The sequence below is a fragment of the Archocentrus centrarchus genome, chromosome 21, assembly GCF_007364275.1.
Source record: "Archocentrus centrarchus isolate MPI-CPG fArcCen1 chromosome 21, fArcCen1, whole genome shotgun sequence".
NCBI lineage: Eukaryota > Metazoa > Chordata > Actinopteri > Cichliformes > Cichlidae > Archocentrus > Archocentrus centrarchus.
The window spans coordinates 17,010,348-17,024,773 of record NC_044366.1 but is presented as its reverse complement, the minus strand read 5'-3'; the positions used below and the strand labels follow the sequence as shown (position 1 = coordinate 17,024,773).

Below are 14,426 nucleotides of genomic sequence, written 5' to 3'. Positions count from 1 at the left end.
GAAGCAGTCTGCATGCCTAGGTGCTTGGTTTTACACACCCGTGGTCTTGGAAGTGATTGGAACACCTGAATTCACTAAGTTAGATTTGTGGGTGAAAACTTTGAGCAGTGTAGTGTACTAGCAGCAACCAACCAACCAACCCAGTGACATCACATTATGTACTGGGACAAGGTAGCACTACCCATGCTCTAAAAACTTGAACTTTAAACACTTATTTATTAAATCTATGAAGATTTTTTTTAGAAGAGGGCTCTACGGTGTAAAAAAAGCCTTTAAACATGTAGCATTTCATGCCCACTTTAAGTGTATTGATTAGGGATCTCACATTACCAGATTTTTGCAATGTGCTTATCATGGCTAGAAAAAGTCAATTTAAAGATTTTAGTGGATGTCTACTACAGTAAGTTGAAAAATAAAACATTAATGCTATATATTAGTTTTCTGTTTTGTCTCATTATGACAAATGAATTGCTCTCAAAATAAAGTGAAGGGAGGCAGAAAAGGAGTCTGGTCCCTAAGTCTAAGAAAAAATTTGATTTCTTTTTTTAACTTTAGGGCTGAAATTGTTAGACCATCCTGTCTGGCACCAACAACCATACCACATTCAGAATCACTTTAATCACCTTTCTTGCTCATTCTCATGCTCAGTTTGAAATCCATCATGGTATGTGATTGGCTGATTAGATATTTGCAGCTGAACAGTACCTAACAAAGTATATTTTAGGGCTACTGTTGCAGTTATTGTGACAAATAACAAAATTAATGTATTTATTGGGAAGATAAGCATGCACAGTAAATTTAAGAACTCTGTGTGGAACACTACAGAATGCTGCTAGGGCCAAGCAACCAAACAAGAGAGAAGCTCAGAAACCTTATATTTAAACTTCTTTCACCACAGCTTTCTCATCCATAAATGAAGAACCATCATCATGATTAAATGTTCTCCCTCCCTGCTGACTTTAGTTTGGAGTTTGGAGACACTGCTGAGATGTGAACGCTGCATCTGCTTCCTGACTGCTAGCATGGGCAAATCTATAATTCATGCGTTGAAGATAGGGGAATGTGCTGAAAAGAATAGAGAGACCCATGGCCCTCATCCTCAATCCTACACCATTTTCTGCCATAAGAGAGCCCATTCTCTTTATTTGTCACACATTATGAAGCCAGAAACAGAGGATGGTTTTGCTTTCCTTACCACACTGAATAATTTACCATCTAGCCAGAGTTCATTTATCTGGGGAAATTAAAACAAATGTTTGGTTACCACAATGCATGGTAAAATCATATTTATCAGTTCAGATGTGTGCAGATTTTGCTTTTCTTCAGTCTATCAAGTGCTTTTTTTCCCAGAGTAATGCAATATATATTCCCTGCAAATGGAGAACAAGTAAGTGGCAGTAACATTTATTTATAGTGCCAGGTCAGAGGCAGTCCACTTGTCATACTATAATGGGTACCTTTGACTAACTCGATTTGACTGCAGAGGACACTTTGGGTGTCACAGTTGTTATCAATTCATTCCTTGAAGTCTGTGAGCTGATTAAATACCCTGTAGACTTGATATAGGAAATGTGAAACTGTCTTTAATCAAATTTACAAATTTACTGTTTTATACAGAAAAAAAGCACTATAGGCATAAAGCCTAGGTTGACCCAAAATAAATTTTACATAAATTTGCTGACATATGACCAAAGTGCAGTGATGTAATCCAGTGGTTTTTGTAGCTCTTCTAACCCTTTCTCACCACGCCTGCAGGTCCTGTCACTCGGAGCAGATGTGCTGCCAGAGTACAAACTCCAAACACCTCGCATTGACAAGTTCACAATCCTTCACTACAGCCCTTTCAAAGCTGTGTGGGACTGGCTGATCCTCCTGCTGGTCATCTACACGGCAATCCTCACTCCCTACTCTGCTGCTTTTCTTCTCAATGACCAAGAGGAGCAGAAGAGACGTGAATGTGGATACTCCTGCAACCCTCTCAATGTAGTGGATTTAATTGTGGACATCATGTTCATCATTGACATCCTCATAAACTTCAGGACAACTTATGTAAACCAAAATGAGGAAGTGGTCAGCCATCCAGCCAAGATAGCAATCCATTACTTTAAAGGATGGTTCCTTATAGACATGGTGGCAGCAATTCCATTTGATCTTCTAATATTTGGCTCAGGATCAGATGAGGTATGTTATCTTTAGTTCATTTTGTGCATGTATTTATAATTTTTTTTTTTTTTTTTGCTCGGGGAGCTTTGCTGCACATCACCCCAGGGATGCTTGAAATGTTGTACTTGCCCCTGTTCCACTACTTCAAGCCTGAATCTTTTGGCTCCAAAGGGATTACTTTAAATTGCATGTTTTTTTTTCTTTCATTCTTTCTTTCTTTTTTTGAATGGTCCTCATTCTAGAATCCATTTACACGGATTAATGGCTTACCAAATGGCAATCAATGATGCATTTATGTGAGGAGCAGGCCAACAGGGCTGTGTGCACAGCTTACATGCAGATGTGAGATGGCCATTGGTAGGCTGGCTGCCAGGCCTGCTAGCTTGTTTGTTGGTAGGATATGTCCCCTAAGGCTCTGGATCCACTTCAGGGCTTTATCGTGCTTTGTAGACACTCCATTACACCAGAAAAGCTCCTGATTATACAGTAAACCATAATCATCTTTTCCATCATTGCTGCTGCTGCTGCTTCTACTGCTGAGTCAGTTCAGTGAATGACAACAAATCAAAAAGAACATGGACATCTGTTTCACTCACCAGACAGTGACAAACAAAGCAGTCCTGGCAAATTTAGACTGAGATTTAGAACTACGTAGAACACATCCTCATCATGAGTAATTTTTTTTTAACTTCCTCTTTAACAGGAGATGAAAACTAATTGTTTCCAGTTCTGCAAATCGGTTGACATATACAGTGGGGACATGTGTTGCCATGATTTCTATTTATAGCATTCCATCTTGATGTTTATATCAGATTGAACATGAAAAATCCTACTCAGCAGCATTCTCATTCAGAAAACAAAACCGACCGAGACAGTGGCAGATGGTTTTTCACAAGGCTCATTCAATTTAGCAGCTTAATAAGACGGTTTTAACCTACAATCGCTTAAGTAAACCTTTTGATTAGAGTAGGAAATAAATGTGAAATAGATTTCAGTGTCTGTTTGCTTCAAAAACAACTTAGTCTTGCCATAAAATTGAACATATTGTGAAAGTTATCACGCAACACTGGGCAATATGAATAACCTAGTGGTTTGAGAATATTTATTACATAAAATCCTTTTTTTTTTTCCAGCAGTTTCGCTGTGAATAATGTTGCTTTGTCCTGACTTGAACCTGTAAATGTTGTTCCTATTAGAGATTAACAGACAGGGAGTGGTGAGGCTGTGTAGCCCTGTGTAACCAAAAAGCTTAGTTGCCTGTGCAGGTACAGTTAATGCTGTTATTTCATTCAATTAACTTTAATTAAGTTTGGGCTGCCTGTTTTGCTTTTTTAGGGTTTTGTTGGATAAATCATGTATCAGTATAACACACCTATGCTGTGTTGACAAATGTTGATTTACCATCAAACTGCAGATTTAAATGAAGATCTAGCATACTGAGTAAAAAAGGTTTTAAATGGTGTGGCATGTGAGCTTGAATAAGTAAATACTTTGCCATTAAAAAAAAAAAAAGAAAAATCAAACCTTAGCCCAATAAAATATGCTGTAGGAAAGATTTGCTATGTTTTAGATAATAAATTTTGTGTCAGTGACAAGCCATTAACAGACTATCATCCTAAAATAACCAAGAGGGCTGAGCTTCAGAAAAAGCAGTAGAGCTGTTAACCAAAAGTTATATTTACATTCAGTGTTACACCAATCACTTAGATATGGGATTAAAGTTTATGCTCTGGTTTTCCCTCGCTGCCTTTTGTGTATAGATTTTGACATGGGACCATAATGTCTTATCTGTATATATCTCAATTTAGATTTATGAGTGTAGAACTAACTTAAGCATGTTTTCTCTCTGCCTAAATCTAACCTATATTTAGACTTTTAATTAAAGTCTTGTTCAATCTCTTGACTTAACTCAAGAGATTGAACAAGCGATTGTAGACATGCAGAAGGCCAATTAATGGTCCTGAACTAGTGTTGGTTAGACAAGGATCACACAAGTGTACCAACAGCCAACACCAGATAAGCTGTGCTTGATGGCATTCTAAATACTTCACAAGAAACCAGAACAATTTTTTTATGTGCCAAGAAAAACAATCATAAAATACCCGACAGCGGAGGTGGCAAAAGTACACATATTCATTGAGTTCTAATGAATGTACTCACCTTGAGCATCTGTAAGTAGAGCACAAGCAGAGAAAAACAAAGGGAATTAAAAAATACTTCTATTTGCTGTCCACATCTAAACAGGATAATGAGTATAGGTGTGGGTACCCTAAGATCAGTTATAGTGGTGCAGTGTGGGTAAAATAATCACTTAGAAATAAGTCACAATTTCTGTTGTGAGCTTTAGTAGATTTTGTGTACAGGCTGTGATGAACTGACCTGTGCTGCTGCTCTTTGTGGATTTAGCCAACTCAATTTGACAAGATTTAAGCTGGGGTTACATGAGCTGTCACTGACTGATTTCCCACCCCTAGACAGTATAAATCTATCTCTCTCTGTAAATATAAATAGATAAAAATTCATTGAGTGAATCTAATCAGCGTCATCATCTTAAATTTATTGATTTGTTGTCTGCTACCCTTGATGTCAACCAGTTAGCAGACACACTGTGTGTCAAACTCCACAGGAAGAGTTTGTGGGTTTGTTGATATTTGTTGAGCTGTAAGAAACATTGCATTTGAAATTACCTGCCACTTTAATTTTGTGTTTTCTCTGTAGTGCTAGCTAGATGCTGAAGTACTGTGACCACAACTTACAGATACCTGCACCGAAAACACTGTTCCAGATCCTTCCGGCCCACCTAAACCCCTGAGTGTAGCGCTGTTAATGATGCATAAACTTTGCTTTTTGGCTATTTCATATCTTTGTGTATGCTAAGCACTGATGATGGATACACAAATAGGGTTACCTTTTATGTTATTGTTCACTCCATTTAGGTTCAAATCCGTTTGCTGAAGGCGCACGGTGACAGGAAATAACTTAAAGTAACTTAAAGTAACAAGCCTGTTTTGAAAATGTAAAGAGTAGAAATTTGAGATATTTGTGTTCAAATGTGGGAAGTAAAAGAAAAAAATAGACACTCGAGTAACATACAGATATCTACTTAAGTACAATAGCAAAGTATTTGTACTTTTGAAAGCCTATTTTTTTGTTAATATTCTAAATTAGCACAGGGGAGATATTGAATATCATTGTTTACCGTAAACCCTCTTTAGATGCTACTGTGACGATCCCAGTTCCTCCAGAATTATCCCAATAGTGAATTTGTGCTGCAGTGGTTGTTAGTGCTTTAACAAAGGATTAAAAAAATTTTTTTTTTTTTTTTAAAGAATGATGTGGAAAAAAATGATGTGGAAATTTGTTAATTTGTCTTTAGATAATGTTAAACACAATGTGAAAATTAAATTGAAGCATTTTATGTTTTTACATGGCTTTTTTTTCTTTCAGCAGTTGTTCTGTAATTGTCAGGTAAATAAATGGCCCTATCAATGGGAATGGCAGTTAGAGTTGTTAACATATTTCTTATTGACACATAGCAGCTACACAACTTCCAGGGAGCCATTAAGTGAGTGTTCCTCATGGTTCAGGATTGAACAAATTAAGATTTATCTGTAGACTACTGGACTGCTAATTTGTCGTTGACCAAAGGACTGCGGGGAGTCTTTGCCTCTGTTCTCTGTCAAAGAAACTCATTACCTCAGTTTGTGAAGTGTCTGGGAAATTGGTCACAGCTTTAGACTTGTTGGTAATGTAAAGGAAATACACGTGCAAATGAGTTTAATAGATAAGTAGTAGATAAAATGTCAGATCTTTTTGCATGATGAGACAATATCTAAAACTGTTTAGTCTGGCATCCAAACTACTGCTGCGATTACTAATAATCTTCCTCACTGTACATTTTGTTTAGACTACCACTCTCATTGGCCTGCTGAAGACAGCAAGGCTCCTGCGATTGGTGCGTGTAGCCAGGAAGCTGGATCGCTACTCTGAATACGGAGCTGCAGTCCTTATGTTGCTCATGTGCATCTTTGCCCTGATCGCCCACTGGTTAGCCTGTATATGGTATGCCATTGGCAATGTGGAGAAGCCTTACTTGGAACACAGGATTGGCTGGCTTGACAATCTGGGTGTGTCGATTGGGAAGAGATACAACTACAGTGATCCTAACTCTGGTCCCTCTATCAAGGACAAGTATGTTACAGCACTTTACTTCACATTCAGCAGCCTGACCAGTGTGGGCTTTGGAAATGTTTCCCCCAACACCAACTCGGAGAAGGTCTTTTCGATATGTGTCATGCTGATTGGCTGTGAGTATTTTATGCTGTTTACAGTGTGTGTGCATTTTAATTTACCATTACATCATTATGTTTTTAAAGTGGTTTCAAGCAAAAACTTCACATTCTACACAATAATCTGTGTGTTAAGCAAAATTTTTTCAGATCAAATTACCTGTGTGTCTTTGTGGATAACAGCAGTAAACAGTAGTGCATACCCCCCCCCCCACCCCCACCCCGCCCACCCACTGATTGCTTTCTTTATTTCAGCCCTCATGTATGCCAGTATTTTTGGAAACGTCTCTGCCATCATCCAGAGGTTGTACTCGGGTACAGCCCGCTACCATGCTCAAATGTTACGGGTCAAGGAATTCATCCGTTTTCATCAAATTCCCAACCCTCTGAGGCAAAGGCTGGAAGAGTACTTCCAGCACTCATGGACCTACACTAATGGCATTGATATGAATACGGTAAATAACAGAAATCACTCAACCACCTGTCTCTGTAAGGAGAGCCAACAAAACAGCTGATTACACTGAATGATCATTGAATTAATCCAAATGCAAGAAACTAAAAGAGATTTTTTTTTCTTTTTTTTGCTCTCTTGTCTGCTTCTCACTTGGATTAACATCTCTGCGTTGGTAAGAGCAGGAGGTACATATTTTATTTCTTTATATTTTTGTGACTAAGTGGATCTCTGTCTGATCACTGTTTAAAATAAGAAACTCATTATGTTGTCTACAGTACAATGGGGTGGAGGACCCAAATGCAGGGCATGGGTAGTCTTTACCTGTGTCCTGCATTTTTTATTAGAGACACATAGTTTCTAATCAAAGTTAAGGTCAGAGACCTCGCCCATGTAACAGAGGGAAGAAAGAAAACAGCCTGACATACACAGGGATCAAGAAAAACTCTTTGAAAAATAAATATTAAAAATACTATACAATGACATAAACTGTCTGTGTGAGTCATATATATATATATATATATATATATATATATATATATATATATATATATATATATATATATATATATATATATATATATATATATATATATATATAAATATATAAATATATATATATAAACCTTCTGACATTTGTTACTTAGATTTTTTAGGAAATTACATATATTTGAGATTGTCACAGTGCAGGTTTTACAGCAGAAATGTATTCCCAACTAATTTTTGTCAATGTTGATAAAATTTTCATGTACTTCACAAGTTTCTTCACATCCCTGCTTTGCACTATTAATCTAAATCTTCAGAATCATCAGAAGAGAATCTTTTTAGTGCCATCCACTGCAAAATGTTGATATGTGTCAGCCCACTTCAAGTGTATTTTTTTAACCCCTCTAAGAAGTAGTTTAGAAGCCACAGCTATACAGAATTCTTGTGACAGTGCTTTTTTTCTGACTGGAGTGCTTTTGCTTCTGAGAGAACAAAGCTTGATGTGCTGATCTTCTGATGATGTGGTCAGTTTGGTCCGATGGTGCTTTACATACATACAGCTGATCCAGTTTCCAAAGGGTGTCGTATACAGCCCCTTTAGAAACCTCCAGTCTATCAAAAAGTAGCTCTTTGCATATAAAAGTACCCGTTTGCCTAAAACACTTTGATTTCTAACACTGTTTACTTAGTTCCGATGCTATGTCACCCACACTTGTCCTGCCTAATTATCTTCCAAACATATCTCTGTAAGGATATCAGACAAATGTTTTTAACAGTTTACTTACAGATTTTCTCTGCATCACAGGTGTTAAAAGGGTTTCCTGAGTGCCTACAGGCAGATATCTGCCTTCACCTCAACAGGAATCTTCTAGACAACTGCAAAGCTTTTCAAGGAGCCACCAAAGGATGCTTGAGGGCCTTGGCCATGCGCTTCAACAGCGCTCATGTACCTCCTGGAGACACTTTGGTCCACAGCGGTGATGTGCTCACTACTCTCTATTTTCTGTCCCGTGGTTCTATTGAGATCTTGAAAGATGACATTGTGGTAGCTATCCTGGGTAAATATAAGCCCTTTTTGATCATATTACTGCTGTGTTGCATTTAATTTGCTATTTTGTTTCAATTACAATAAGTAACTTGGGTGGAAGATGCTTTATTGATTAAGAGTCTGACTTAAGTCCTTTATGAAAACTGACATTTTTATAGACAGAGTAAACTCAGTTGTGCTGTTTGACATTTTGCCAGTGCCTGTCAAGAGTTTTGTGGATGTATTGGCAGTCTCCACTGCATGTAAAATCCTCCGTCTCCACCTAGAAATGTGACTAACTGTAAAAGTCAGCGTTACCTCCTTGTTGTATTTAGATCTCTCAGCTGACTGTGTGTTAAATGTCAGCACCAGACCAACTAAAATTTTGGTCAGGCCTTATTTTAAAAAAAAGAAAGAAAGAAAGAAAAAGAGATAGTGGTTTAGGATCTGTTTTGATCTTAGAGTTGATTTTGTAAAGAGTTCTATAAAATTTTTCTTTATATAGTTAAAGAGGAAGCACATACAAAAAAGATTCTGGTACACACACGTGAATTATTCAAGGTGCACAGATGTTCTGGATTTAGGCATATTTAGCATTAGAAAATTAAAAATAAAATGTGCCTTCACATGGGTTTTCACATTTCGTTTTCTGTCAGAGTTCTGGGGTGCTTGTGTGACAGGTTTGACACTCTGGCATTTCTATTAAGTGGCCTCATGGAAAGTTGTCTGGCAGTTTCAAAGAATGCAGCGAAAATGGTGCCACTTTTTTTGACAGCACTGGGAAATGAGTTAAAGCTGCAAAATCGAGATTATTAAAAAGAAATTGTCAGTTTAAAAAAAAGTAGCTTTGGCTGAAACAACTACCAGCTCCAAATGTGAAACTATATTTTTCATTCATTATGTACTGATGCTGAGTATTCAGTATCATTGTTTTTCTGAGTTAAAATACTATTACTATTAAAATAATGTGTATTTACTTTTTCTTCATGGGTAAACTTCATTCAGGTGCTGCAGGGTGAGCCTGGATTAAATTTTATTCATTATTCATGAGATGAATTCTCACTAAAGCCGCACCTGAAAGAATGAGGTTTCAGCTTAGGAAAAGTTGCTGCATCACACAAAACATGTTATTAGTGGATATTGTGGAAAAGCCAGCCAAGCACAATTATAACGCTCCATCATCATAGTTTGTTCTCACATAGGGAACTGCACCAACCTCTAACATGCCAATGGTCAGCCCATGGCGTTAAAGCATTTTTCTCTTGTAGTGGTAATGACTCCAACAAGGCTATCAGCATTGTTCCACAGGTTAGGTATTAGTCTCTTATCCTAATCAATCCTTGTGGTGAGAGCTGTGTGTGTGTGTGTGTGTGTGTGTGTGTGTGTGTGTGTGTGTGTGTGTGTGTGTGTGTGTGTGTGTGTGTGTGTGTGTGTGTGTGTGTGTGTGTGTGTGTGTGTGTTTGTGTGTGTTTGTGTGTGTGTGTCAGAAAGGTGTCTGGTGCATGCATGCTGGCGGCCAGCATATCATATCTCTTTCTTCTGAACCCCTGCTTATACTGTTGGCATTTAGTGAACCCCCACACCAACAAAGAGATTTTTCATGATGCCCTTTAAACCAGGCCTCTCGTCCTTTGGAAAATGGGCCCTTATTTGTGCAAAGGAAGCTCTTTTATTCTCTGGACTGAAAACTAAGCCTACAGGAGATTTTTTTTTTTTTCTTTTCACTTTTTGCAAGTTCACTGAAGAAGTGGCTTAATTATGTGATAGCCAATATCAACGAAAATATAGCCTTTGAAGTGCACAAGTAAAGTGTGTCAATTGCAATCAAGCCCTCCTTCACCCCTCACATCAAAGTTGCTGTGTGTTAGTAGTTATTCCTCAGCATAAATAATGGATCAAAAATAGAAAGACAACTGATGCACAGGCCCTGAGAGAACATCTACACAGAGCGTAGAGGCTGTTTGATTTTGATTATCAACAAAAACAAACATGTCTGCTGCCCATTACTGAAAGCAGAGTGATAAATAAATCCCCATCGTAATCGCAAAACTAATTTATGCCTGTGTCATGGTTTCTTCTAGAAGTCACTGCACTTCCAAGTTAACCTACTGAGATGATATATTGTCTGTGTGGTTGTCACTTCTAGGTAAAAATGACATATTCGGAGAAATGATCCATCTTTATGCCAAGCCTGGAAAGTCTAACGCTGATGTGCGTGCTCTGAGTTACTGTGATCTGAGCACCATCCAGCGAGAAGATCTGCTGGAGGTGCTGGACATGTACCCGGAGTTTGCTGACCACTTCTTCAACAACCTCGAGCTTACTTTCAACCTGAGAGATGACTCTACCAAGGTAGATAATATGTGACCTTTTTGAACCTATATGTTCAAGGGGCATTGTTTAAGAAGTATTCACATTGTAATTTGTCTAAATTGTGTTTGATTGTTCATTCTGACTACAATAACTCAAACTGTTTCCAATTGAAGTATCTTAATTTTGCAGCCCTGCAGTGTCCAAGAATGTGATTCAGATGGTGAGGGCAATAAAAACGTGAAAAGAAGAATCTCTTTCACACCAGATCTATCTAAAGGTCAGTTGAAACATACAGTGCAACCTTGTTAAGCAGCATTTTGGCTTGTTATTGTTCATGGAGTGGTGCTCAGATATGAGCAGTTCTGTTCTCTATGGAATATAGTGTTATTCCACTGACTCCTGCTGATTGCCATTCTACAGGGGAAAACAAAGAAATGGTTAAAGACGTTCAAAGGGAGAGAGAGTCTAACTCGTGCCTCAAGAGATCTTCAGTAGTCTCTTCACTCACAGTTCCAGGCTTAGACTCAGATGTTATTGCCAGAGACAGCTTGGACAGAAAACCACCTTTTGAAGGTAACAGATCATGTGTTACAGATGAACTGTAAGAATTTTGTGAACAAAAGTTTAACTGTTGTCACAAGAGCTTTTAAAGTAGTGCTACTAGTGGTAAAGAGTACTGTAAGAAGAAAAATATAATGTCAGTGGTGGGAAGAGATTGAAGGATCATGTCCTTGGTGCTTGATTAGCAACTCATATTTGGTGACTGGAAAACATGTGTGGACAGTGTTGGGATCTTCACTGGCTTCTAACATTGCTTTGAGCACAAATTCATGAATTTAAATATTTAGGTTGTCTTATGCCAAAATGCTGCTCAGATGATTATGATTCTAGGAGACAGGATGTCCTCTGTCTCAAACATCATAGACTAAAGAGCGCATTATACTCCCTTGCAGACATGCGTAAGAAGAGCTGCAGACCCCTGTAGTTGTCCTAATATATTTCTTTCTAGTCCATATGGAGCTTGTGTTCCACAAATACCCAGCATGCTGTAGATTACTGATATGATTCCTTCAAATTAGTCTACAATTCATTGTTATTATATTCTTTGAAAGACAACTATACAACCACAGGAAGCAATGGAACTGCATGCATGCCTTCCCTCAAAATTCAGCAAGGAAGTTTTACGGTTTGACATATCACAGCATAATAAAAATCATCTGGTCCTTAGAAGGCCTTAAAACTAAGTAAATACAGCCTCAGGTGAACTCGTGACACATTACACAGTGTCATTATTTATTTCAAAAAAACCTGAACTGGATAAGCAGAAGTGGATGGATGGATGGATGGATGGATGGATGGATGGATGGATGAATGGATGGATGGATGGATGGATGAATGGATGGATGGATGGATGGATGGATGGATGGATGGATGGAAGGAAGGAAGGATGGATGGATGGAAGGATGGATGGAAGGAAGGAAGGAAGGAAGGAAGGAAGGAAGGAAGGAAGGAAGAAAGGAAAACCTTAACTAAGTACACCCTTACTGTTTCCACAGGAATTAAGAGAGTAAGTAGCAGCCTTGTGCTGCTAACCAAATGCACTTGATTAATAGATCATCAGCAAGTGTGAGCACCTCTATAAAAGCAGATGGTTTGCCACTTCAGGTGTGCATTCAGGTGTGTATTAACATAATGCTAAGGGAGAAAGACATCAGCAGTGATCTCAGAAACAATAGTTGTTGCCCATCAGTCTGGGAAAGGGTTATAAGGCCATTTCCAAAATATTTGAAGTCCATCATTCTACAGTGAGGAAGATTATTCACAAGTGGAAAACATTTAAGGCAGTTGCCAGTCTTCCTAGGAGTGGGCGTCCCAGTAAATTCACCCCAAGGTCAGACTGTGCAATGCTCAGAAAAATTACAAAAAAAAAAAAAATAAGAGCTGCAGGTTAGGTTTGCAAAGATGCTTCTGAACAAACTGCAAGACCTCTGGAACAAATCCCTTTGGGCAGACAAGGCCAAGTGCACACGTTTGGTGAAAACATGCAGCTTATCAGCATAAACGCCTCATATCAACTGAAGGTGATGGTGGAGGATCTGAGTACTGAGTCAACCATGAGCTCTTCTGTATACCAAAGTATTCTATATTCAGTTAAATTCTAGAGTCAAGTGTGAGGCTTTCTCTCCAACAACTAAAACCTGGTCATTTAACAGGACAATGACCCCAAGAACAGCAGCAAATCTACAGCAGAAAAAGAAAAGAATTGAGGTACTGCAATGGCTCAGTCAGTCCAGCCCTCAATTTGATTGAAATGCTGTGGCATGATCTTTAGAGAGTTGTGCATAAACAAATGCAGTGAACGAACCAAAAGTAATGAAGAGTGGGTCAAAATTCCTCCACAATGATGTGAGAGACTGATAAAGTCACACAGAAAACAATTACTTCAAATTATTGCTGCTCAAAGTGGTTCTATAAGCTTTTGAATCAGGGGGGTGTACCTAGTTTTTCACACACAGCTTCTGTATTTTGGCTTAATTTTTGCTAAATAATTAATGGTACGGTGTAATAGGTTATGTGTTGTTGTTCACCTGAGGTTGTAGTCACCTAATTTTAAGACCTGCAAAGGACTAGATCATTTGTTATGATGTCCTGATATAAAAAAACTTTAGAACTGAAAGATGGTATAATTTATTCTTACCAACTAAAAAGAATAACACTAACACTAAGTTACAAATTAGGGAGAAAAAAAGGCAACTCCGGTGCCTCAGTTGAATCAAAACAGGATAACTCTAAAATCTCTATCCACTTATTGCAAACATTATTAATATTTGAACATTATAAGTTCACTTATGTTATTGCATGGGTTTTGCAGTAGACAGCATCATATGTTCTTTTTTTTTTTTTTTGTGCCCACCTGAGTACACTTCACCACTAGTCAACTGATCAATTTTGCTTAAATGGAAAAAAAAAAAAAAATACGTGCAGGAAGTGAAATCAAAATTTGGGGGTTTCGGGTATCCAACCAAAAATTGGTCTATGTTTAAAGACATGCATTTGCATTTGTAAAGTTTACAGTATCTGTTAGGATAGTTTTATAGTTAGCTGGTCCAATAAAACTACAACCACATTTCCAAAAAAAAGTTGGATGCTTATAAAATTTTAAAAAAACAAATGCAATGATTTGCAAACAAATATTTTAAACCCAATAACAAGATATTTTCAGCTGCTCCCTTATTCAAAAGGGACCACCACAGCCGGTAGCTGTGTGTGTTTGATTTGGTAGATTTTTACACAGGAGGCCCTTTTTGGCCTGTCCCTTGCACACCGAGATTTCTCCAGACTCTGAGACTTTTGATGATGTTATGTACTGGAGATGATAAGAATATTCAAAGTCTTCACAGTTTTAAGTTGAGGGACATTATTTATGAAAATGTTTCACACTCTGTAGGTGCGTAGGTGTAGTTTTTTGTTGTTTTTTTGTTTTCTTCTTTTCTTTTTTCTTTTTTTCGTTTTTTTTTTTTTTGTTTTTTGCATTGGTGAACTTCTGCCCAGCTTTATGTCTGAGAAGCTCTGCATCTCTACCATGCTCTTTTTATACACATGCTCTTTTTAACCCAATTAGTTGCAAAAAGGTTCCTTCAGCTTTTTTTTGGTACCACTCACTTTTTCATCCCAACTTTTTTGAGACTTGTTGCTG

At 37.8% G+C, this 14,426-nt stretch overlaps 1 protein-coding gene across 1 annotated transcript in view; it reads left to right on the top strand.

The window, feature by feature from the left end:
* Positions 1–14,426, top strand: part of kcnh7 (potassium voltage-gated channel subfamily H member 7) — a 46,231-nt gene that overhangs the window by 24,229 nt on the left and 7,576 nt on the right. Inside the window, 8 exon segments of the mRNA XM_030758628.1 lie at positions 1,756–2,181; positions 6,071–6,470; positions 6,708–6,907; positions 7,089–7,091; positions 8,195–8,447; positions 10,563–10,768; positions 10,919–11,006; positions 11,150–11,302. Of these exon segments, the coding sequence (XP_030614488.1) occupies positions 1,756–2,181; positions 6,071–6,470; positions 6,708–6,907; positions 7,089–7,091; positions 8,195–8,447; positions 10,563–10,768; positions 10,919–11,006; positions 11,150–11,302 (1,729 nt within the window).